Source organism: Cryptotermes secundus, unplaced genomic scaffold (genome assembly GCF_002891405.2).
Source record: "Cryptotermes secundus unplaced genomic scaffold, Csec_1.0 scaffold590, whole genome shotgun sequence".
Classification (NCBI taxonomy): Eukaryota; Metazoa; Arthropoda; class Insecta; order Blattodea; family Kalotermitidae; genus Cryptotermes; species Cryptotermes secundus.
Genome location: NW_019721768.1, coordinates 145,755 through 170,345, shown reverse-complemented (window position 1 = coordinate 170,345; position 24,591 = coordinate 145,755). Strand labels below are relative to the sequence as shown.

Sequence of the window (24,591 nt, the reverse complement as noted above, 5' to 3'; positions counted from 1 at the left end):
CGTTATTTACTACGAGGCCTAGGCCTGTGAGCATTTATATAAGAGCAAAACATCCGTCAGCCCCACATCGTTTATCACAACGGCACGTCGCAAAAAAATGGGCACACGCCAAAAATATTCCTCTTCAGGTGCGTCCACATTACTCGTGCTCGCCAGGCTTGTGCTCGTCGGGAGACTCGTCTGGCTTTTACTTGTGCTCATAAATATTCGTCCACACTACTTCAGTTGTCCGCCAGGCTTCGGCGCGTGAGGATTCGTATATTTACTCGTAGTGTGTACAGGCTGTAGTCGTATTTTAATTTATTGGCTATAGTTTTTAAATTATAAATTTGAAATTTGCTTTCCTCGTGACTTATATCGTCCACATTACTCACGAGCACGAGTAATGTGGACGCGCTTTTAAGGAGGCATGTCAGGAGAAGTTTCCAACTTTTTACATTTGGAAAAATTGGTACAGTAGTGTCCAATGAAACTTCCCCGTTTTCCCCAAACGGTGCAATGTAGAACGGCGGTAAATACAAGAAACGTTCCTCTTTGGAAAAATAATTTAATTTTTAATTAAAATAAAGTGGCACAGAGTACCCAACAAACTAACACGGTACACACTTTGATATATTTATGTTCTGAATCATTTTATATTTACGTAATTTAGAGAAGTTCAATTATACATGGAACTCGGAACATATGTACACACTTTTTTAAGTTGTGAAGGATGTGATAAAAAACTGACGTTTACACTAGACGTAGGCGTGACGTATTTTGATTTTTATTTGTTTTAAGATAACTTCGTTCACTGCCCAAATAGTTGTAACTAGTTTGCAAAGACAGGCTGTTTAGAACGGAAACCATTCCTTTTACACATTCGGCCTGTAAGAGTTGTGTTCTAAATGCCACAAATGTGACATGTATGTCAGTAACCGCCATAAATATATATTCGTGTATATATATTCTCAAGCTGTGATGTAGATTATATTTGCCTCTTAGTAACAGAACGGGAATACATAATCTATTCTTTAAGATGGTCACATAACCAAATTTTTATTAATATGCAGACCATGTCCTTTTATAAATTTTTGTTTTTAACCCTTTAAAGCCGACCCGTGAAAGCTCAGTCGGTATATTGACTAGGTAGCTGGCTGGACGACTTGATGATTCAGGGTTAATTTCCAGTTAGGGACAACAGATTTTTATCTTTTCCATAACGTCCAGACCGACTCTGTAGCCCTCCCAGCCTCCTGTACAATGGGTACCGGGGCTTTTTACCTTGAGGTAAAGCAGCAGAGGTGTGAAGATGACCATTCACTTCCATCTAGTGCCGAGATTGGAAAGTGGTGAAGCAATATTTGAACTCCCCCATACGTCATCACGACGTGGTGCTTAATTAATTAAGCCCTGGCATAATTTTACCTCTTAATTTACCCTTTAAAACACAGATATTACTGTGTCACCTCCTTAAACTCTGAATTGTTGCCACAGAGCGTATTTAAGGCTTTGCACCGTTTTCAGAGTAAATAATAATGATTTCCCTAAACTAAACCAAGCAACTAGTACATAGCTGGTCTTTGTAATTGAGAAGCAGTGTATTTTCTGTGACGAAGAATTAAATATGTAAATAATACTTAGACGAAATTCATGCTCAGAAGAATCAAATTGGAAAGTTTCACTTCCAGTTAACATGCGATGTTCAGTCAATAATGCTCAGCCATTTTTCCTTCCAGATATCGTCACTTCTCACCATATTACCTTGGGGATGAAACCCACGCCGGTGAAGATGTACCTGTTTACTCTAGTGGACCCAGTTCACACTTGCTATCTGGTGTCTTCGAGCAGAACTACATCGCTCATGTGATAGGCTACTCTGCCTGCATCGGCCCAGCACGCGTGTACTGCTCAGATGATAACAACGTAGGCATGCTAAGAAGTCACAGTGGATCTACAACAGTGCTGCCAACTAAAATTCTCTTAGTGTTCCTGCTCATATTTACGCTAGTCTCAAAGAACAGGCGGTGACAGTGTTTACGTATGTTGATCATAGTTATTGCTAGACTTCATTGTTCCGAACTTCATGCAAAGAGGACCTAAGTTACGTGGGTAGTTTATTACAGTGTTACATGAATATATTAGAATTGATCATATCCTGTATTTCAAGGTCAACAGAACACAAGATCAGCCTGTTTCATACACAGAAGTTCTCTTTGGATTCTATCAGTTCAGAATCACTCTATGAGGATGGATTTTTATGGATCTGTTTCTGGATCTGAAGTTTCAATGGTTATTAAAACTATGCTAATGTAAATTAAGTGAAAGAAAATAAATGTTTTATATGGACACATGAGTACAAACTAAAGATAAATGTTAATTGTGATTGTTTGTTGTGGTTAGTATCTTTCTGGAAACGCAACACATTCAGAGAGTAAGCCATAATTTGTTTGCGATCTTGACGATTTATTTATAATATAATATTTATCTTGAGTCAGACTGGAGCCCACCACTGAGCTAGTCGAGACAAACTTTTCCACGCATCTCACACTCAAACGAACGATTTTACCTCAACCACAGACTTTAGATGACGTAAAATATTATTTCAAGATAATCAGGAATCGGATTAATGTGAATAATTTAGGAGGCCGTTGTGACCGGCATTCGCATGGCATACTGAGGAGAATCGTGAAGAACGTAAGTCCTGGTATTTGACAATTTGGTAGACTAGTTTCTTACTTTCACAGGCTGTACTGCTGAAGACAACAAGGGAATCCCACTATAACATACGAAGATAGAATAGGCCTGAACACTGTTTGTCCTTAAGGTCCTAAGCCCGGTGCCTAACACACAAGATCGACTTTTTGGGTTTGACGCAACTCATACCAGAAGGCCAATTTACCTAATCCTTCCAGCCGCACTATGGCCATGAGGTCTACTCAGCCTCTAACAGAAATGAGTACCAGGAATATTCCTGTGGGTAAAGAGCGGTCGGCGCGTGAGTTTGACACAAACTTAACGTCATCTGTGAGCCGGCTGTCTAGAAAATGTAAGATCCTCAACACCTCACAACACTATGGGCCTCCACAGCCTGTTACAGTAATAGCTTTAACTTTTTTTTTTCAATATGATACGTTATATAGAGAGAAACTGGGCAACTTTGTTTTAATTTTCTAAACTAATCACATTCCATTTTATGAAACAGTAGTACATGATATGAAATACAGATCTTATTAAGATTCATGTTACAAATATATTTCGCAATTTTTTTGATGTGGTACTTAATGAAATGAAAAAACTAATCAATGTCAGTGTCATGTAATACCTGTATATAGAGCTATTAGCTTTGCAGCGACACTGTAATTAAGGAAATAACAAATGGTGTTTTCATTTCTGTCACTAGTAGCCAGTAACACTAATTTCCACACCTTGACACTACTGGTGTGGTGATGGAAGTTGTTATCTCAATACCAATGTGACTATTTTTGTTGTAACAAGGAAGTCATCAGGCGTGACAGCAGAGATAAGTCTACTACACATCAGTGGCAATCATGTTTCCAGTCATCTGACGTTACATAACTTATGCTGTTTAGACAACGTCGTTAAAAATCAGCAGTTTGAAGGCAAGGCTTATGGGACATTAGAATAACCTAACAACTTATTTACTTTTCAACATAGTCACCATGCATCGCAAAACACTTGGTGAGCCTGGAAACGAGATTTTTATTTCAGCGTCGTAGAAATCTTCCGCCTACATTGATGGTTTAACGTCTGTCAGCACGAATGTTTAATCAATATTTTGGATAATTTCATCAGTGACAATGCATGGCCTTCCACCTCATATTTCATCACGGTTATCGCTTCTTCCCGCTTCAAATTGACGACACCATTTTGCCACGTTTTGCCTGTTCATAACATCTTCGCCGTTAACAGAAACAAGATGGTGATGGATTTCAGCAGCAGTTTCTCCTTTCGCGTGAAGAAATCGAATTACTGCACGAACCTCACATCTGGCGAGATTTTGAATAGACACGGCCATTTTAAACACACACTGCGAGCATTCCCAGCATTTTATGGAACCCGAAGGCTCATTACCGTGCTCACAAGAGCCTTCCATTGGTCCCTATAGTGAGCCACATCAATCCAATCAATATTATCCCATTCTATCTCTCTAAGATCCATTTTAATATTGTTCACCCACCTACAACTTGGTATTACCAGTGGTCTCTTTCCTTCTGGCTTTCCCACCAATATCCTATATGCATTCATCTTTTCCCCTATTCTTGCTACATGTCCTGCCTGCCTCACCCTCCATGACTTGATAATTCTAATTATACTTGGAGAAAAGTACAAGCACACAATATTATCACACAAAATTATTTACTCTCGATACTGACAGCGTCGTTAAATAAACACCTAAGAAATCGATGCTATACAATTATAATAATATCGAAAGTGATATTAAATAAATAACAGACAAATAATCAGAATACTAGTGTTAAGAAAAACTGCCTGTACCCTCACCAAAACAGGAGAGGATTATGTTTTTAAAATTTGTTAACTAAAAAAATATGACATAAAATCTATAATCTCTACTTAGCACACGTAACAAACCGAGATTCATTCCTTGGGTTTCAAAGTTAGGCGAAAATAAGAAATAACCTAATAATCACGTAAGTTGTAGGCCCTCTAAATGTAAGTGTATTGGATCTGCGTGTTATTGAATATCAAACATCTTTATCTCCCACATGGAGGCTTTCACACAAACACGTATCAACTTTGGGCATCTCGTCTTCTTGCATTTTGTGTTTATAACTAAATCCTTTCCCCAAGCAGTTATAGTGCTACTTGCCTTTCAAATAAAAGACGTATAATATATCTAATCCCTGTAACAGGCCGTGGAGGCCCATAGGTTTGTGAAGCGTCGAGGCTCCCACATTTTCTCTAGACAACTGGCTCACAGATGGCGATGAGGTTGCCAGCCTTACGCGTCGGCCGCACTTTACCCCCCAGGATGATTCCTCGTACTCATTTCTGTTAGAGGCCAAGTCGAACCCAGGACCGTAGTGCGGCTGGGAGTATCAGGTCAATTGAGTAATCCAATGAAGTAACCAAAATAAATCACAGTCCTTTCAATTCAAAATCATTTAAAAATTTAAAAACAGAGTTGAAGAAGGGGGAAGCGATTTTGAATTAGATGGCTTCTTCCAGGAACGAAATCTACCTTGTAAAACAGTGTAAGTCTATATCCTTGGAGAAAATATGACATTTCGAAGAATGACAAACAAAATTTATCACTACCTGCAACTGTACTGTAGTTACAAAGATAAGTAATTTTCCTACTTTACCTAACGTTAGAAAAAAGTTACCTATTTATGTAACGACACTCTTATATCATTGGGGTAAGCGATAGCGCAGTTAGTTGAGGCGCTATGCTACAAGCCGGAAGGTCGAGGTTTCGATTCCAGATAGGCCACTGGATTTTCCTATTGACCTAATCCTTCAAGCCGCACTATGGCACTGGGGTCGACACAGCCTCTAACAGAAATGAATACCAGGAATATTCCTGGGGGTAAGAGGCGGCCAACGCGTAACTCTGACAACCTCACCACCATCTGTGAACCCATTATCCATAAAATGGGGGAGCCTCGACAAACCTATGGGCCTATAAACACTCCGCAATACGCGCACGCTACAATAAGACCAATTTTTATAGCTCGGTGATACGCAAGTCAGAGCACCAATGGACTGCCGAGATAGCTATCACGTAACATATTTTCTGTTTCTTGTGTTGTGCGTGCCACGGCTATTTAACACGAGTCCGGTTGCAGCTAAGGAACGTCCATGTGGGTTCAGTAGTTGAGAGTACAAGGACGAGAATGGAGCGTGTTCTTAGTGAATTGTGAGGATTAATTGAAAATAGAATTAGACAGAGCAGGACAGAGTGATTGAAGACGAAATAGCAAGAAGACTTCATAGTGATCTGAAGTGCTACTTCTGTGTTGAGATCCGTTGCCTGGATACGACTAGTGAAGACTGAGAACCCCAGTGCGCGTGCAACGGTGAACTGTAAAGTGTGTAAATCAGCCATAGCTCTGTAATAATTGCAATTAAGAGAGAGAGACAGAGAGTGTAACCGAAGTGCCAATAAATCCAATCACCTGAACTATAACCCGTTATTTTTGCCACGCGTACCACACTACACGTGACTATATATATATATATAATACATTGAATAAATCCATTATTCTCCCCATATTACTGTGATCTTCCTTTCTTTTTTGTTTCCTTTTGTACGACAACTTCCCTCCTTGACCTCCCTTTTTCTAAAATTTTGTTAATAAATAATAGGAACTGAAATTTTATTGAGTAATTAAGTCAAAATAAGATTGAAAATGGTTACAAATGCATCTTTATGTGATAAAAAATGGCGTCCAGAACAGTACATGTTCCTCAACGTAAATAAAAATAACTTCATTCCATTTACTGGTAAGAATAATATTATTGTATCAATTTTAAGTACCACACCAGAAATATTACAATTTTGCGTACTGACTGCATGACAGATCTCCATGTTATTTTGGGCAGTGACCTGTACATTCATCGTCACCTTACTTATAAAGCTTCTATGGCTGATTCATTTCATAACATTTTATTTTGCCCGGATATCCATGAGGGTCGACTATATATGTTGAAGTGAAAGTCCGAGTATCTCTCGGTACACGCACGTGCTTAATCAATTAAACACCATGCCATGAGGATGTATGATGGGGAAGTGCAATTATAGCTCCCACCTTCTTAACCTTGGCACTAGACGGAGGTGAACTGTCAGTTTCACGTTTCAGTCGCTTCAACGCAGAGGCAAGAAGCGCGGTACACACTGGATAAAAGACTGGGTGAGCAGCAGAGCCGGTCCGGACGCTGCGAGGACTCCCTGCCAGTAAATCTAAACCTTAATTCCTGAGCCGACAAGCCTGTGTCTCTCCGCTGCACTAAGCTATCCCGGCTTCATTTCATCAGTCCGATATTTCTCATAATTATGACTTGATTGTAGAATGTTTAATATTTAGTGCGCGTTATCAGTAAGGCGATATATGAATGGTTTTCATGCCTTTAAATGTTTTCAGAGGAAAACAAAGTCTCCTTATTCATAACAAAAGCTTACATGGTGCTATATTCCAGAAAATATGACTCTTCATGGATATTCTTAATCTTCATGTAGCCACTAAATTAACTGGCGACTTTAACACTTTTATTATTAGGAAATTTCAATGTTGGGAAAGTTTCGCCAACACTGCTGATAGTGTACGCAGAATTTTTGATAATTCTAATAGGAATATCGTTTTCATGGAAGACACTTTCACTTTGTATATTACAAACTGACCCGCTATTTCTCTTTTTAATTATTAAATTAATTTTTCCTTAATCCGTACATTTGCATTTATTGTGTACTTTCGGGAATTGCCTGAAATAGGCCACTGCTCTTGGCAAGCACTTTAATAAATTAATTCAGTTATTATTACTTTACTTCATGCTCCGACCCTGACTCTGATAGTTCGATTATGTCCGTGAAAAGGCGGGTTCGAGTACCTCCACCGTAGTCCTACGAGTCGTAGGTGACGAAAAGCGAGCACCAGTACCTGGGGATATAATTGGGCCACCCTGTTCCTGGGGGATATAAATACGGGAACCTGGATCTCCAGGTTGAGGAAGTCTGAAATCTGAGACAGGAAAAGTGGTCATGAGTTCCAAGGGATTTGGACCTGAGATGACTACGCTGGCGGGGCCCAGCAGCAATTGTAAACGACAGACCCATCCTCTTGTCAGAGAGGATGTTACAAAAGGACTATAACCGCAAGTGTTCATTTGGAAAATAAAATTACTGGCCCTGAGTCTCAAGGCAATTGTCGCTAAGGTGAAATGATTGGCGCTAAACCGCCAGTCGTGAAGTATAAGTAACTCTAACTATGACTCCGGTAAACATTTACAGTAAAAAAGAACAGAGATCTCGAAATAAAAAAAAATAGATGTAATAAAATGTGCAGCACAATAATAAGGGTACTGAATAACAAGACAAGGAAACGAACACAAAATTTTATAAAGCTGTGACAGTACCTATGCTTAGGTAAGGATCAGAAATGTAGAGTACAAGAAAAAGAAAAATAAAACAGGAAGAAGAAATGGAACTTTCAGAAATAAAATTCTTGAGGAGCATAGCAGGTTGCACAAGGAAGAACCAACTAAGAAACAAAAAAACTAGGAAAGAACTGAACTTCTCTAATCTGAAGGAAAAAAATTCTGAAATCCAAAACACAATCGAAATATCAGGTGCAACAAATAGAAAATTTAGAAATAGAAGAATAGAAAATTCTAATATAGAACTCAAAAAGGAAAAGAGTTGCGTTTGGAAGATCAGCATACTCTTGAGGAGGACGAACAGACCACGCATGGCCTAATCCATGAAGGTGATGCTGGTAAAGTTGTGGTACTGCGAAAGCACTAGAATTATACGTATTTTTATATGCACAAAACAATCTTTATACTAATATACTGTTTCTCATATGTGGATTGTGTTTTTTTTTCATTCTTTTGTCTTATCGTCTGCTGTCCAAAAACATAAAAATTAGAACATACAAACCTATAATTTTGCCTGTGGTTCTGTGTGGGTTTCTGACACTAAGGGAGGAACATAGACTGAGGGTGTTCGAGAACAGGGTGTTGAGGAGAACATTTGGACCGAAGAGAGATGAAGTGACAGGAGGTTGGAGAAAACTCCATAATGAGGAACTTCATAACTTGTCCTCTTCTCCAAGTATAATTAGAATGATCAAGTCAAGGAAGATGAGATGGACAGGGAATGTGGCACGAATGGAGGAGAAGAGGTATGCATAAAGGATATTGGTGGCAAATCCAGATGGAAAGAGACCACTGGGAAGACCAGGGGGCAGGTGTGTGATTTAATGATGCTGTTTCAAACTCAGTAGTCGTACAGCGTCAAATGTGATAGGTAGATAACTTTTATTTGTCAATGTGAAGATTGTACGTCGTTGTACACATATGACAGAATTATTAATGGAATATGTACGGTAAAGGATTTGGAAGAAAGCGGTCTTGGGGTAATCGGGAGTAATACCATTGCATTAGCCCAAAAATCCAAGCAAAACAAAAATTATTCAGCTAAGCTACCCAGTGTCCTGAGGAAGATTCGAAATGACCACCTCTGAATGAAAGTCTAGAACGTTACAGCTAGACAAGACTGTTCAGTGAGATGACCGTGAGTAGGTTTGTGTGTGTGTTCATATTCTTGTATTGTGCCAACCACCGTACTCCTTCAAGAATATTCTTTTTAATATTCTCACGTGTCACTCAATAGAAACGGATTTCGGATTTATAACAGGTAAATATAAATAATTATATCAGCCTCACTGACCTATACACTCGATAGCAAAAAAGGTCTTCTGTTCTTCTTAAATAGCCGTTAGGTAGCGGCTACTAACAAGGCAACTGAAAACTGACCCGACTGTCCATTCCATTATACTGTCGCTGACCCTAGCCAGTACATTCTTTATTTGAGGCCCTTCGTGACTTGTGACCTAATTTATGCTCGTTCCCTCCTCCAGAATAGGAGACACCGTTGCCAAGAAGCGATAGGTGGAACACAGAAACATAAAGAAACGAAATAGAGAGCATAAGTTTGCTTTAGGAAAGTAGGCTAAAAGCAATAAAGACGTTGAAAATGTATTAGGAAAGATAAACAGACCCATGAAGTACGGAAAATGTATGGAATAACGAAACAAATATTTATATAAATGATGGATGTTGTGTCAGGAATATTTCTGCACTTCCGTAAGAGATAACAGGATTAGCTGAAAGATACTCGCTGTGCCTTAGATTACAACTCCTGTTTATGTCACAAGTTACGCGTTTCGAGGTAGCTGGCGAAAGATATGATCTATATCACTCACGAGTAAGCTGTTAAGTTGTTATTACATACGACATTATGAGTTTATTTATATGTTATTCCACTTCCACGACTTGTTTTCTGCTTAGAAATTGATGAACACCAAGATAAAGAAATGCATGTAGGATGGAAGTTAATTGCAGTACTTAACGTACTTTGAAGAACCCTTCAAGAACACCGCAAACACAAGTAAGTCTTCTCATTAGAGACCACATTCTCGGGAACACTATGTGTTATACTCTCCTGTGTTTCACACTACTGTTGCTTGTCTCTTCATCATTCTGTGGTGAGTACATAGGCAAACAGAAATAAACTTAAACATAGTCGTATGTCTGGGTCGAAGTGATCCTTCCTTCCTGTTCAAGAAATGGTATTATTTTATGTTACTTATTCTTCCTCTGAATAGCAGACTCAGAAAATGGATCTGCCAATTTGAGGGAATAACACACTATTATATCGTGTGAGGAGAATCGTATAGTTTTTGAAGAGAATAATATGAATCAATTCAAAATTGATGTCGTAACCACATCCATAAATTTTGAAATATTATAAGATTATTCTACATAATTAAATCAATAATTAAGTCTCAGTGTAGACTGTTACGTATCCCGCAGTAATATTTGTGTTTGTTGTTGCTGCCCACAGATTTGTAAACATTCTTAAATGGTTAATTGAATTCACAGGAATAGTCATATAACCACGGTTCTCTTATACGGATTTCAGGTTATGTAGTGATTTAGTAATTAGCAAAAAAACCATATAACTCTGAACACGTAGGCAGTAGGTTTGTCAGACGCATTTGTAAACCTTTACCGAACTACTCAGCCTCACCTCCCAAAAAAAATGGCTATCTTTACGAACTAACCTATAATTATGAAAGTAATAATTTCAGCATATAAGAAATATTAGAGATCACATTGAAAGTACCTGGGAAGGGAAGATCTACTGTGATGACCATAAATGTCATTGCAGAACAAACTACAAAATATTAAGCCAGAGGAGAAGAAAGTATAGGAGGGCTTGTAACTGGTCGTAAGAAACTCTTTTAAATTATTTGTAAGATATGAAACAGCCCCAATACAGAGGCTGATGATAATGGTATTGATGACATAATCATGTGTTTACTGCAAATTTCGTGTATATGATCACTGCAATCCACAAATCTGTAGTACACACTCGTAATTCGGTATGACCTCAACTAAATTCATGAGGCTCAACACGTCTTGAGGAATCAGTTTTGCAGATACTCAAAATTACCCCAAAGTAGATGAAACCCGAAGGTTCATTATCGTTTTCACAAGAGCCCTCCACTGGTCCCTATCCTGAGCCAGATCAATTCAGTCCATACCATCCCATTCTGTCTCTCTAAGATCCATTTCAATATTGTCAACCCACCTACTCCATGGTCTTCCCAGTAGTCTTTCTCCTTCTGGCTTTCCAGCCAATATGCTTTATGCATTCCTTTTCTACCCCATTCATGCTACATGCCCTGACCACTTCATCCTCCTTGACTTGATCATTCTAATTATACATGAAGAAGAGTACAAGTTACGAAGCTCCTCATTATGCAGTTTTCTCCAACCTCTTGTCACATCATCCCTCTTCGGTCCAAATATTCTCCTCTACACCCTGTTCTCAAACACCCTCAGTCTATGTACCACATCTGATATCAATTTTTCGTAGCTTAGGTAGTTGATCCAACGAATCCACCAAAGTTCGTTGACTTTTGTGGCAATTCGTAACAGGCCTATTTTTCATGATGAGGATTTGATAGTCCCACGTTCAACGCCCAAGCAGATGAGCCACCAATGTCGGCCGTCCACGACTGCTTATTCAATATATTCGAAACTACGCTTCATATCTGGAGGCCGTCTCCTCCATCCGCAACCGGAGGAAGCAGCATGCAGTGATGACGAGGGACACACCCAACATGGTCTGTATGAACCTAGATACCCCTCAACAGAAGCTAAAACTGCGACTCAACTGTTAACTGTGTTAATGTAATTTCTGTTTTGCTGGTTTCTACATGACAAATTCTTTGAAGCTGTATTATGTTTCCGAATCTGATACATTGTATTTGCCTTTATTGGATGAATACATCCACCCATTTATCCATGGCTATGTGCTACAATATTTCGTGTTTGAAATGCGCACGTCCTGAAACCTAAATCTGTATGAAACACCTCTGTATCCGTCTGTCAACCCAACTGTCCATGTATCCTTCGTGTCATCACACAGTCACTTCAAGATTCGAAAACAGAACCGTATTCCTGAAGTTGAGGTGAATAAATTACTCCTTGATATTTGCTTTCTGCCCCACAGCCAAGCAGAAGTGCTGTCCCGACAAAGAATGTTATGAGTTAGGCGACCCATGGCAAACCCTCACACGTCTAGTGCCGGAACCAGAATGTGAAGGAAATTTGACAAGATTTTTCCTTATTGAGAGGTATGAATAGAATTAATATCCACTGGAACTGAACTGTATAATACCGTATCAGTATTAAATATTGGCTTTATATTTGTCACGATAACATACCAAAGGCACTATGTAACTTCGATGGTTTCGGTAATGTCAATTGTTTTCTTGTTTCTTACAGAAGAGAATTCAAGGTACTAAAAATCCCGTGTGTATTCAGACATTAATTAACTTCTCTCACTGCATTGCCTACAGGATTAACGCTGTTTACTGAGAAGCGAACAGTACAGTTGTCTTAAAAAATATCACAATGGGCATATGACACACTGCTCAATAACCAGTATGAAAATACGAGGGTAAGTCAGAAATTATCCGCACTTTCTCCATAACACATCTTTAGGTTTGTCGCACTGCCTCCTACGCATGCATTGTTAGAGTCGGTACTACTGTGGTCACGTGGTCGAAGTTTTACCTTGATCGCATCATTTTCCTTGATGCTGTGCCAGTGTAAACATGGCCGCTCTGCTAGCAGTGTGCACCAATGATTAACAAAGAATAGTGACCCGATTTCTCTGATTGGAAGGTGCGTCAGGGGCTGAAATTCATATGTGGGTTCATCACTATGAGCCAGAATCCAAAAGCCAGAGTATGGCGTGGAAACACCCGGGATCGCTAACGAAGATGAAATTCAAGACTCAACCTTTCGTGGGAAAGGTGATGCTAACCGATTTTGCGACTCAAAGAGGCCTATACTGGAAGACTACTTGGAAAAAGGGTGTACGATCAACAGTGCAGGATACAGTGATTTGCTGGCCAGCAATCTGAAGCCAGCAATTCGCACCAAACGCCGAGGCTTATTGTCGAAGAAAGCGTTGTTGTTGCATGACAATGAACGCTCACACAAGGACAGCCAGACCGTTGAAACCATTAACCATTTGTGTTTCGAGGTGCCGGAACAGCCTGCCTACNATGAAATTCAAGACTCAACCTTTCGTGGGAAAGGTGATGCTAACCGATTTTGCGACTCAAAGAGGCCTATACTGGAAGACTACTTGGAAAAAGGGTGTACGATCAACAGTGCAGGATACAGTGATTTGCTGGCCAGCAATCTGAAGCCAGCAATTCGCACCAAACGCCGAGGCTTATTGTCGAAGAAAGCGTTGTTGTTGCATGACAATGAACGCTCACACAAGGACAGCCAGACCGTTGAAACCATTAACCATTTGTGTTTCGAGGTGCCGGAACAGCCTGCCTACAGCCAAGATCTCGCCCTTTCCGACTATCATCTCTTTGGACCGCTCAAAGATGTTTTACGAGGTTTTGATTTTCTACGGACAAAGAAGTGGGGGAAGCGGTGCATAAATTGTTGCGAGACCAACCGAAAACCTTCTTCGTGGAGGGAATACGCAAGGTTTTGGACCACTGGACCAAGTGCATCGAAAAGGGAGGCTATGTAGAAAAATGAAGTACTTGTTCAACCCCTACTTTTGTATATACGGATTGGAAAAACAAGAGTGCGGATAATTTTTGACTTACCTACGTATTAAAGGGTACAGTTTTTGTTATTCAATTATGAAGTGTGTAAATTTTGAAGAGAAGAAAAGAGTTCTATGTTTTGTCATGTGATATCGTAAATTCTTCCAGAAATTCACAAACGCATCAATGAAACGCAATACCTCCATCTTCAAGGTAGAAATACAAGCCAAGCACGCAACAAGCTCTCTGAATGTAAGATTTGAGGCTTTCACGGCGGTGACTATTAAGAAAGCAGTCTTCTGGGATTTGGCACCGTGTATATGTGGTGTTAACCGACGTTTCGGAGGAACGTATCGCCTCCATCTTCAGGGTAGAAGAAAAAATATATAAGAAATCTGCAAGCGGAGAGACCGTGAGAACCGGTAAAAGCAGACTGCTTTCTTCAAGCTCTCTGAAGTTTATACTAACGCGTGCCTGCGCGGTATTTCCACTTTTCCTTCAGTTCAGAAAGATTGCTACTCCAATATCGGACTCAGGTTTCTCAAATAGGTGCAAACCTACACAGGGGTTCTTGGAAACTTAGGAACTTAACTTCTTCCGTCATTCTTGTCTACAGTCCGAAGCCTATATTTGGGCGTGAATAACACGGAGAAGTAATTTAAGGCAACAGAACGGGAACTTAAAACGAAATCAAAGTGCAACCGTACAAATACTCGTAACTGGTCAAGCATGAGCCAGTTTGGATGTATTGTGACATGTTGCGCAACGGAGGACCCCTACCTCCCCAGCGGCACCTGGCGGTAACGTAGCGCTCCCTCCTCCCTGCTGAAACGTGGTCTCACTTTATACCAACGTACTAAATCGCCTTAATATTACAGGTACATCAATGGCCCAAGGAGAAAATTTGGCGGCATATTATTTCCATATGGATGTCTCTTGTGTTATAATGCAAAGTAATGCGATATATGACATTTCGCTACAGAATATAAACGATAATAATGAAGTCATCTTCTTAAGTGTAGCAAATTATTCCCACGTCTCTTACTCTTTCTAGATACTGTAATTGTAATTTTCTGTTCGTCGCAGTTCGAATAAGGATAATCCAGTCGTCTTCACAGCAAGGAACGCGTCGAAAATTCCAGGTTACCTCAATGTGAGGAAACCAACAATAATATTTTTCCACGGATGGATGAGTTCTGCGGCTGCACCCTCCATTATGAATATTACAACCCTCTACTCATCACGTGTGAGTGCTGAAATGATTTATTTCTGTGATGTTATACAAAGAATGGATAATAAATAAAATAACATGGGTGAAGGTAAAGATAAATTTTTGCTTATTTAGCTAGGTACTGAGGCATGAAGACTTATGGGTAACGGAAGTTTAGATCCAGGTATTCTTCACTTCCACACTAAGTGAAGTGAGTATCCAGCTTCACGCTCTTGCTGCTTTACCAATAAAACGGAGACGTACACAATTCTACATTCACTTTTACGTTCCCAAGCGGAGTTCAGCCCATCCTCTCAAAATGTTGCAGTCCTGCAGACAGGTAAAAGAATTGTGTTAATAATATTTGGTACAATCATTCGGAGCGGCTGTAACCTAATATGACATATAAGACCCGAGGATGCAGCTGTGAACGATATTGACATTTCGGCCCTCTGGGATGTGACACGGCACAGTGTGGGCCACGGGTACAAGGTTACGGACGAGTTTCATGCCTTACCCTTAAGGTAGAAGAAAGCCATTAACTTCATAAGACACAGACCTGACTCTTAGGTGAGAGACTGCATTCCGTATACTGTTATCATCATTATTATCTGCAGCAGCAGCATGGAATGTATTGCATTAATAGAAAAGTGAGGAATTATGAAGGGAGAAATTTCATTCTAAATTAATTTTCGATCATTCCGTACACCATTCTAATTTATTAAAGTTAAAAACATATTTTCAAAAATTACAATAAAAATTAATAACCAATAAATCCAAAACAACATAGTATTCCGTATTAATTGTCAAATGTTAGTGAATGGACACTGGGTTACGAGTGATAACTGGATTTTATAACTCGTAACTCTTACAGCCTCACTCATTTATTTTAAACAGATTAGTACAACTACAGCACACGTAAAGTGTTCTGTTTATTCACGTGTCGTTATTAGGTAGCGGCTGATAACAAAGCAATTCATGACTCAGACCTCCGACTTACTGTCGCCACACTGGCTTGACCAGTTTGTCATCGTTACAGAAGCGGAATGGACAGAAGACACCGGTGAGTAAGCGCTCCCAGAGCTGTCAGACAGTAGAACATGGTCATGAGCGTCATGAGTTTCTTGGGATAAGGAACGAACAATCAATGTTCGCCCAAGAGCCTGCACCAGTTTATCAGACAGTAAAAGACGCCTCCTCCAAAGGCTCCTCCAGTGTTCTGCGCTATTTCATCTCACGGGCAAGTGTTTACCGTGTCGTTGTCTAGCAATATTCGCATACGAAAATACCGTATTTTCCATCGCTGCTTGTTTATTCCTTTCCATGTGTGTTTATCCCACTGTTGCCTAAGAATGGCCTCATATATTTGTTCCACTACTCTGGGTTTCAACGCTCAGGTCACAATATCCTTTAACGAATTTTTCAGTCTCTCACATTAGAGGCTTTCTAATACCTCGAGTGTTAGGGTCATTAAAGACAACGAAACGGAAAGGACAGGGAACGATGCGGTTATGACCTAATTATAAGCTTTATCCCAGAATTTTCTTGTGCGGACTAAGGAAATCCACAATTTCTCAGGCAGGAAAGTCGGTCTCCGAGCCGAGAATTGAACTCAGTGTTTTACAAGTATGAAACAGGATTGATAACTACTCGATGAAGGTTTTTGTTTGTAATGAGAACTGTGAAAGGAACAGCTGCCGTTTCGTTTTCTCTCGGTTTCTCCAGCCACATAAAATGTAAAGCGGCTACAGCGTGAAGCTAAACACTCACGTTCCACCTAGTGCCGAGGTTAAGAATGCGTGTGGAGTTGTACCTTTACTCCTCCATGTGGCCTCATTGTGTTAGATTTAATTAATAATAAGGGGGACAACATTATCTCTGCATATTCTGCTAGCTCCTTTATTTACACTCGCTACATTTGTTATTTCACAAATTGCTCATCATTTAACAGAAAGTAAAACATCAGTGTTAATTTTCGTTTGTGACGTACTTACAGGTCAATGCTAATGGCATTTTTGTGGACTATGGTGAGATTGCTAAGAACGTGAACTACCCACAAGTTGTATCGAACCTCAGAGTCGTAGCCACATATGTAACCAAGTAAGCAACATTTGTTCTTAATACAGCAATCTCTTCCCCACTAACTTTAAGACACTGTCACTTGATCTATACAACAGATGAATATTCTTTTCCCTTGAAAATTGGGACGTGATGCCTTGTAGTTTGGTAAATATTTACCGAAGATTCTTAGAATCGCCATGAGAACCCCCAATTTCTTCTCTCTCCTCATAATGATGCGTACTGTTTCAGGATGGTGCAAAATATAATCCAAGCTGGAGTGTCTCCTTCTCAGATCCATTTAATAGGACATAGCTTAGGAGCGCACTTAGCTGCTTATGTAGCTAAGGCTATTCCTGGAATTGGCAGACTAACAGGTAAACTGTAATAGTCACTTCATAATTTTGTATCAACTTGAGTAATATTAAGAGATGTCAAACTGAAAGAAAGAATTTTCTTTTCTGATATTGTTTTATTGTTTAAATACCTACACAATATACATTTTAATGTCGAAGTATTAAATATGCGAAATTCCTTCCTGCAATTAATTTCATTTATGAAACATTCATTCTTCATTCATCAGTAATCTGTCAAGACGACAGGTCCACAGTCTCTTCCAAAACAGTTCCTCCACTTAATGCGATCACGCGCCGGCCGCGCTTTACTCCCCAGGAAGATTCCTGGTACTCATTTCTGTTAGAGGCTGAGTCGACCCCAGGGCCATAGTGCGGCTGGAAGGATTAGGTAAACTGAAAAAAAAAATCATCTCATTGAGGCTCCAACCCGTGAACTTCCGGCGTGTAGCATAGTGCCTCAATCAACCACGCTACCGCGTGCCCCTCCCTTCAAGAGAGAATATAGGAAGAACCCGAAAAATCACTAAGCCCACCTGAAGTGCTCTGCCAAGTGGTATCCCATTAGACAATGAGTTACAAATAAGGCAATCAGTTGAGACAAATTACTTACCTGTAAATATGGAGCACTGGAATCTAATTAACGAAAAAGATGACATAACATATTCTGTTATTAATGTTGCAGTTAATGTAACTATAAATTCTAAGAGGAATAACTTCTGGATTCACAGGACTGGATCCAGCTGGTCCCTGGTTTACGGACAAGAACTGCGAGGTGCGTCTCTGTAAAGGAGATGCCCAGTTTACGGAAGCGATCCACACAAATGGAAACCCTGTGACGGGTCTTGGAACGTCCGACGAAGACGGTATGAATATGCCTTCTTGACGGAAAGGGGTGCAGAAGTGGCAAATTCAAACTGTCTGATAGGCAAACGGATAAATAAATTATTTTAAATACAAAGCGTCAATGTCAAACAAAAACTCCAAGTGACCTAAGAAACTAACATGCCGACATACAGCATTAGACGTACCAGCCGTTATTTTCTTTTTCCCCTTGGCACTACAGCCCCAGTGGGTCTAGGCCTACCTCCATGAACTTCTCCGTTCACTTCGGTTTTTCTATATGTTACACATTTGGTAGGACTCCTTGGGCGGGTGATCAGCTCGTCGCAAGGCTTCTACCTGTACACAAACACAGAAAAACGCACACAAACAAACTAAACATCCATGCCCTGAGTGGGATCCGAACCCACGATCCCGGCTTCCAAGCGAGCGAAGACAGTACATGCCTTAGACCGCTCGATTACCTTGACCGGCGCAGAGTCTCTATGGTCTGTAAGATTTGAGGCTTTCACGGCGGTGACTAGAGACAAAGCAGTCTTCTGGGATTTGGCGCCGTGTATATGTGGTGTTAACCGACGTTTCGGAGGAACGTATCGCCTGCTCAGTCTGCTTTTACCGGTTCTCAGGTCTCTTCGCTTGCAGATTTCTTATATTTTTTCTTCTACCCTGAAGATGGAGGCGATACGTTCTTCCGAAACGTCGGTTAACACCGCATATACACGGCGCCAAATCCCAGAAGACTGCTTTCTCTCTATGGTCTGCTGTAAAATAACAAACTTCGGCATACTACACTGAGCCAGAAACTGTTTCATATGTAACATCTGAGCCGCTGCAAGACTGAATGTTGCCCCCAGGTAAACTGTGTGTCCCATCTGCCACTGAGCTATAGAAAGATTAATACTCTCCACGCCTCCATATAATTAGGAGCACGCAATTTTCAGACAATGTGATGAAAACAGTCATTACTGTTGTAATTATCAAAACAGATTTAGCGAGGTTGTTGAATAACACGTATGTTCAGTGTGCTGCCAGTTAAGGGTGACAATATGAGAAAATAAATGTTGAAATAATTTTTTGAAACGAAAGGTAACGGCGTCGCCCCTGTGAATCGTAATAAAGAATCAGTATAAAAAGGTAACGGAAGGAAAGACAGTGTACGCCGTAAGAGGGAAGGTAGAGAGGCAAGACGTCGCAAACCTCATAGTGTACACAGCAAATGAGTTGGCTCCCATTGCATTATCAAAGGTCACTAAACAAGTACTGAATAACTTCCGTTTCATATTTTGTTTCTTCAGCTGATGTCGATTTTTGGGTAAACGGAGGTTGGGAACAACCGGGCTGCGGTCTTGAAGTGGTTCCCCGGCAACTTCTGGATCTCCATCATGACAACACTAGTGATGGTAAAAACCGTATTATTAAACTTTTTTTATTGCTAGTGGGGTGGGACTAATTCCCTTGTACTGCTGCCATTTCTGGCCTATTGTAGCCTGCCCCATGTGATTATGATGATGGAGAATTTGGTGGAATGAAGATTGGCAGGGGAAACCGAAGTACTCGGAGAAAACCTGCCCCAGCGCCACTTTCTCCACCACAAATCCCACTTGACCAGACCCGGGATCGAACCCGGGCCGCCGCGGTGGGAAGCCAGCCTCTAATCGCTTGAGCTATGGCGCGGCCTATTATTAAAATTAATCAAATAATTATGAAATACCTTCTAAACAATCTAAACATGTTTTCATAATAACAATTTCTGGAAAGCATTCTTTACTCTAATAAATATTAACTTGGGCAATGAAATATTTCCATGTCTGGAGTTTCAGTGCATTAATAATTACATTTCACTAGACCTCCATACGCAATAGACGTAGAATTACTTATATATATTTTATGTTTAGCGAGGCTGTCAATATTTCAGACTGTGTAATATCGAATAAAAGAATTATTCAAGAATACATTGCAGAGAATATTGGAAGGCGGCATCGTCGTCCTATTTGTGGGAACAACCCTGAATTTACATCGAATGACTGAAGAAAATCTCGAAAAATTCGACCATAATATCATATCTATGGACCTGTAATTAGACACGGTATCTCCCACGTAAGATTAACAGGGCTAACCAATTGACTGTGGTGTCTGTAGTTAGAAATGTGACATCATAAATACAGCAACATATTACGTATATAAAAATCACTGCGCTTTACGTCTACGCAGACTTCTTGTTCGATACCTGGAGTCTGATTCTTGAGAAGTGGAAGATTTTGGCTTCTTAACTGTTTAGGCGATATAATAATGTAATATATAGTCGAAACATTGGCCAGTGACATTAGTCGAGAGATCTAAGGCATGCACTGTCTTCGCTCTTTCGGAAGTCTGGATCGTGGGTTCGAATACCACGGAAGGTATAGATGTTTGGCGTGTGTATGCGTTTATTCTGTGTTTGTGTTGTCCTGTATTTAGGTAGAGGTCTTACGACGAGCTGATCACCCGTCCAAAAAGTCCTACCGTCTGTAAAATGATCATGAAATTGAAAATCAGATGTCAGGGCCCAAGGGGGATGTAGAGCCAGTGAAAAAAAAAAGTCGAAATATTAAATTTACGAAATGTGACAGACGAACTTAGAAGGCCTTAAGAGTGTTACCTAAAATGTTCGTCACACTATTTATTCTCCGTTATTTTTACAGCGATACTCGCCTGCTCCCATTCTCGATCACTGCTTTACTACGCCGAAGCATTAGCAAGTAGCTGCAAGTTCTGGGGTGTCAAGGCAGGCTTAGTCAACAAGCTGACAAGGTACGTTACGTAACAACATGCTCGAGAAGGAGAATCGACAGTTCCGGATGAGAACTGTTCGTTTCTTTTATTGCACACTGCCCTAGAAATTATTACCTAGATCGTGTTTATATAGCAAACATCATGTGCTTTCGTAGCGTACCGCCCACTAACCTGTGAATAATTATTCCCGGGACAGCAAGCGATATTGAATGCAAAGATATCCCTAGAATTTATTAAGCGTCACACCATGAAGGAGTAAGAGAGTGTAGAGGTAAAACTCCACACATTCTCTCTAACATTGAGGCTTTCACCAAGGTGACTATGAAGAGTCTGTTTTCTCGGAAAAAAAATGCCGTGTAGCCCGCTGAAGGTAAGCCGATATTTCGAAGAGAAATATGGCCTCTATCTTCAGGGTCGACGAATAATACAAGCCAGGTATAAGCATGAAGGGGTTAGCAAGCATCGCCCCTGAATATGGAGGCTATTTGTTCTACGACCCAACGGACTATACGCCATATTATCCTAGAACTCTTGACATATTCCTAATCTTGGAGCTACACGCTAAAATTCAGCTTCATGATTCATCTTGCTTTACTCACAGGGCTAGATTTTCAATATTAATATGACACGGGGCTGTGTGGGGGAAAATCCGACCTGAACATGGTGCATGAAAGTAGTAAGAAGAGGATTGCAATGAGAATTAAAATAACTTGTAAAAAAACTGTATAAACGATTTCAAATATTTGTCCTCTCAGAGTAGATGTCTTCCTGCCAGGAATCGGGGAGTGTTCGTCAATCCCTTAGTCAGTCAGTATTTTGACTGTGCTATCTCGTCTGGCAATTCAAAATTAACTGGTTATCAGAAGTCTTGTGAGAATGGTTGATTCGTTGCATAAATATTAAATTGGATATCGCCCAGGCAGCCGCCGTAGCGTTCGTAAAAAAAAAATAAATCATTTTAATTTCATAATACTTATCATAATAGTTATCTATTTCATAATATCCTGACATATGGGCAATTTCTATAACAATAGAGGAATATCTGTAAACATTCCCACGGCAACGAATACAGGCATCAACAGAAGAACTGCTATTTCTCCGCGACGGTCGGTAAACACCCCCTCTAAGAACTTGACAACAACGTAAGGGAAACTGTGTTTTCTATGTGGTCCGTGCCTAGAAAACACACGGAACAATACGATGTCTATAGCCAGGGAACGAACCTCTCAACACGCAACCTTAGCAAAAGAAGACAGCGTTTTCCATGGGGTCTGTGCAGAGGAGTTTTCTTGAAGACAATCAGCGCTACCAGTCAGTCGGTCGGAGACAGCAACGGGATTCGTAGTAGTAGTAGAAGAAGAATTAGAAGTTGGCTTGTGAAAACTTTATGTGTGCTGTAGTGTAGTGATAACTGGAGTGTGACAGTTATAGTTCTGGTGTTAAAATTCGCTGCCAGGAAACGGATAACGAAAACTTTGCAGAGAAATAGCCATTGTTTAGATCTGTTAACTAGCAACGATTATTGTAAACAGATATAGAAGATTTTGTGTGCTATAATTACAGTAATCTTGAAAGTGTTATAATTAATTGTAGTTATGACCTATAAGTGTTCAATAAATCCAATTACCAATCCGAAACCCGTCTTTAATCACTGATACGAGTGACGATATATTCCCAGTACATACCTCCGCCGTTGCTTGCGGGATCGACTGCTTGTCTTCGTAGCATTATCCAGGAGTAACTGTCAATGAAAATCATTTTCCTTCTTAGTGATTTCTCCCGATTTTCACACTACAAGAAAAACCGAAATAATTTTAAAGAATAATAACTTAAAGCGTGGTGGGCCGTCTAATCAGAGGACTAGGCGAGAGACGACTATTTGAGAAGTGGCTTCCGGAAATGAAATACGCGTGGAAATATGAGTGTCATAAACGGGGTTCTTATCTACGAATGCAAAGTTCATTTGGCCTTGAACCCTACATACCTACATCCTCGCGGACAATTGTATCGACACTGTTCAGATTAATATGATACTCATCTTAAACAGTTGTAATGAGCTGATAGATTTGAGTACGAAACTGAGATTTAAGTTTCATTTATCGGTATATTTGCCGCCATTTACATACTCATAAGCAGAAGAGCTAAAGGCCACAATGCTGACACGTGCTAAAGCAATGATTTCAAACTGTTAAACAACTTCTCCTTCCACAGCCGACTGACTCTGGGATATGCGTCTAAGGTCGTCGTAAATCCAGATACCTGTACCCTACAGAACTGCGTGCCAATCGGCTTAGACACCATAAATGCTACTGGCCGAGGGAATTTCGTCGTGCCAACAAATTCCCAACCGCCATTCTGTGGTAAGTTGATTCAGATGTACAGAAAAAGTAAGAAACTGTATGACGGAAGGACCGTGCCATAGCTCAGGCGGTTAGTCGCCGGCTTCTTACCTCAGGGACCCGGGTTCGAACCCAGGTGAAGTAATGTGGGATTTGTGGTGGATACAGTGGAACGGGAGCAGGTTTTCTCCGAGTACTTCGGTTTCCGCTGCCAACTCTCTTTCCACCAACTGCTCCACATCCATCATCAACCGGGGCTGGTAAAATAGGCCAAACCGTGGCCGACGTACTCAGTCTCACCCCACCCCAAGAAAGTAAAAAAAAGTAAGAGAGAGAGAGAGAAACTATGCGACGGAACGAGTAACGGCACTGAATTCGTGCTTATCCTTCCCATAGTAACAAGATCTGTATTATTATGCTACAAACAGACTTACTATTACATAAAACATACATGTATATATATTTATGATATTTCTCTCCACAGTGGTATCATTTCAAGGATATATTTTGTGTTAAATACGCTCACGGTTATAATCCTTGCTAGTTACTAAGAAAGTTTTAAAATGAAATTCTGACAAATAAAAAAAATAAATACGGCAGACAAACACTTTATTCTCTTTGGAAAGGCACAAAATGGAACAGAGATATCTCAGTCAGTACTGCGAAAAAATCAAGGGCTCGACGACGGGGCAATCGAGATGCGATTCCGGGGAAGAACAAGAGATTTCCTTCTCTCCACAGACTGCACATAGGCTCTTGAGGGCATCCAGCCCCGTACGCAATGAGTACCGGCGTTCTTTCCCTGCGAGCAAAGAGGCTGGAGCGTGATTTCAGTTCATCTCAGCTACTGCGGATGTTGATCTATATCCCGACTCGTCCCGTAGGTCCTAAAGGCAAGGTCAGGGTAGCTGGCCTCTGAAGTCATGACCTCCTGAATACATAGTAAGATTACTTGGCATTGCACCGCAGCTTTTGGTAAATTAATGTCCTTCGCGAAGAGTTTCTACTTAAGCCCTTGTTACAGAACCTAAGTTACTGGAAGGCCACAAAAGGTTCGCTTCAGCTGTAGATAGATGGCGCGGGCGTGCTAAAAGAATTTATTTTGTAAGGTTCAGTTCTTACAAGTGAGTTCTCATGCGTAGCCTGGGGACGTTATTATTATTATTATTATTATTATTATTATT

At 40.3% G+C, this 24,591-nt stretch overlaps 3 protein-coding genes across 3 annotated transcripts in view; 2 read left to right on the top strand and 1 right to left on the bottom strand.

The window, feature by feature from the left end:
- LOC111875718 (alkaline phosphatase 4) overlaps positions 1 to 2,330 on the top strand; it is a 29,722-nt gene extending 27,392 nt beyond the window's left edge. The window contains exon 8 of the mRNA XM_023872192.2: positions 1,719 to 2,330. Within this exon, the coding sequence (XP_023727960.1) occupies positions 1,719 to 2,010 (292 nt within the window). The 3' untranslated portion in view covers positions 2,011 to 2,330. The remainder of the gene's footprint in view (positions 1 to 1,718) is intronic.
- LOC111875717 (apoptosis-inducing factor 3) overlaps positions 1 to 24,591 on the bottom strand; it is a 190,169-nt gene that overhangs the window by 96,735 nt on the left and 68,843 nt on the right. The gene's annotated exons all lie outside the window — the stretch shown is intronic.
- The window catches only part of LOC111875722 (phospholipase A1-like), a 16,819-nt gene continuing 2,331 nt past the window's right edge, over positions 10,104 to 24,591 (top strand). Inside the window, exons 1-9 of the mRNA XM_023872199.2 lie at positions 10,104 to 10,226; positions 12,263 to 12,386; positions 14,919 to 15,078; positions 17,039 to 17,142; positions 17,353 to 17,477; positions 18,185 to 18,319; positions 19,592 to 19,696; positions 20,978 to 21,086; positions 23,280 to 23,428. Coding sequence (XP_023727967.1) covers positions 10,169 to 10,226; positions 12,263 to 12,386; positions 14,919 to 15,078; positions 17,039 to 17,142; positions 17,353 to 17,477; positions 18,185 to 18,319; positions 19,592 to 19,696; positions 20,978 to 21,086; positions 23,280 to 23,428 — 1,069 coding nt within the window. The 5' untranslated portion in view covers positions 10,104 to 10,168. The remainder of the gene's footprint in view (positions 10,227 to 12,262; positions 12,387 to 14,918; positions 15,079 to 17,038; positions 17,143 to 17,352; positions 17,478 to 18,184; positions 18,320 to 19,591; positions 19,697 to 20,977; positions 21,087 to 23,279; positions 23,429 to 24,591) is intronic.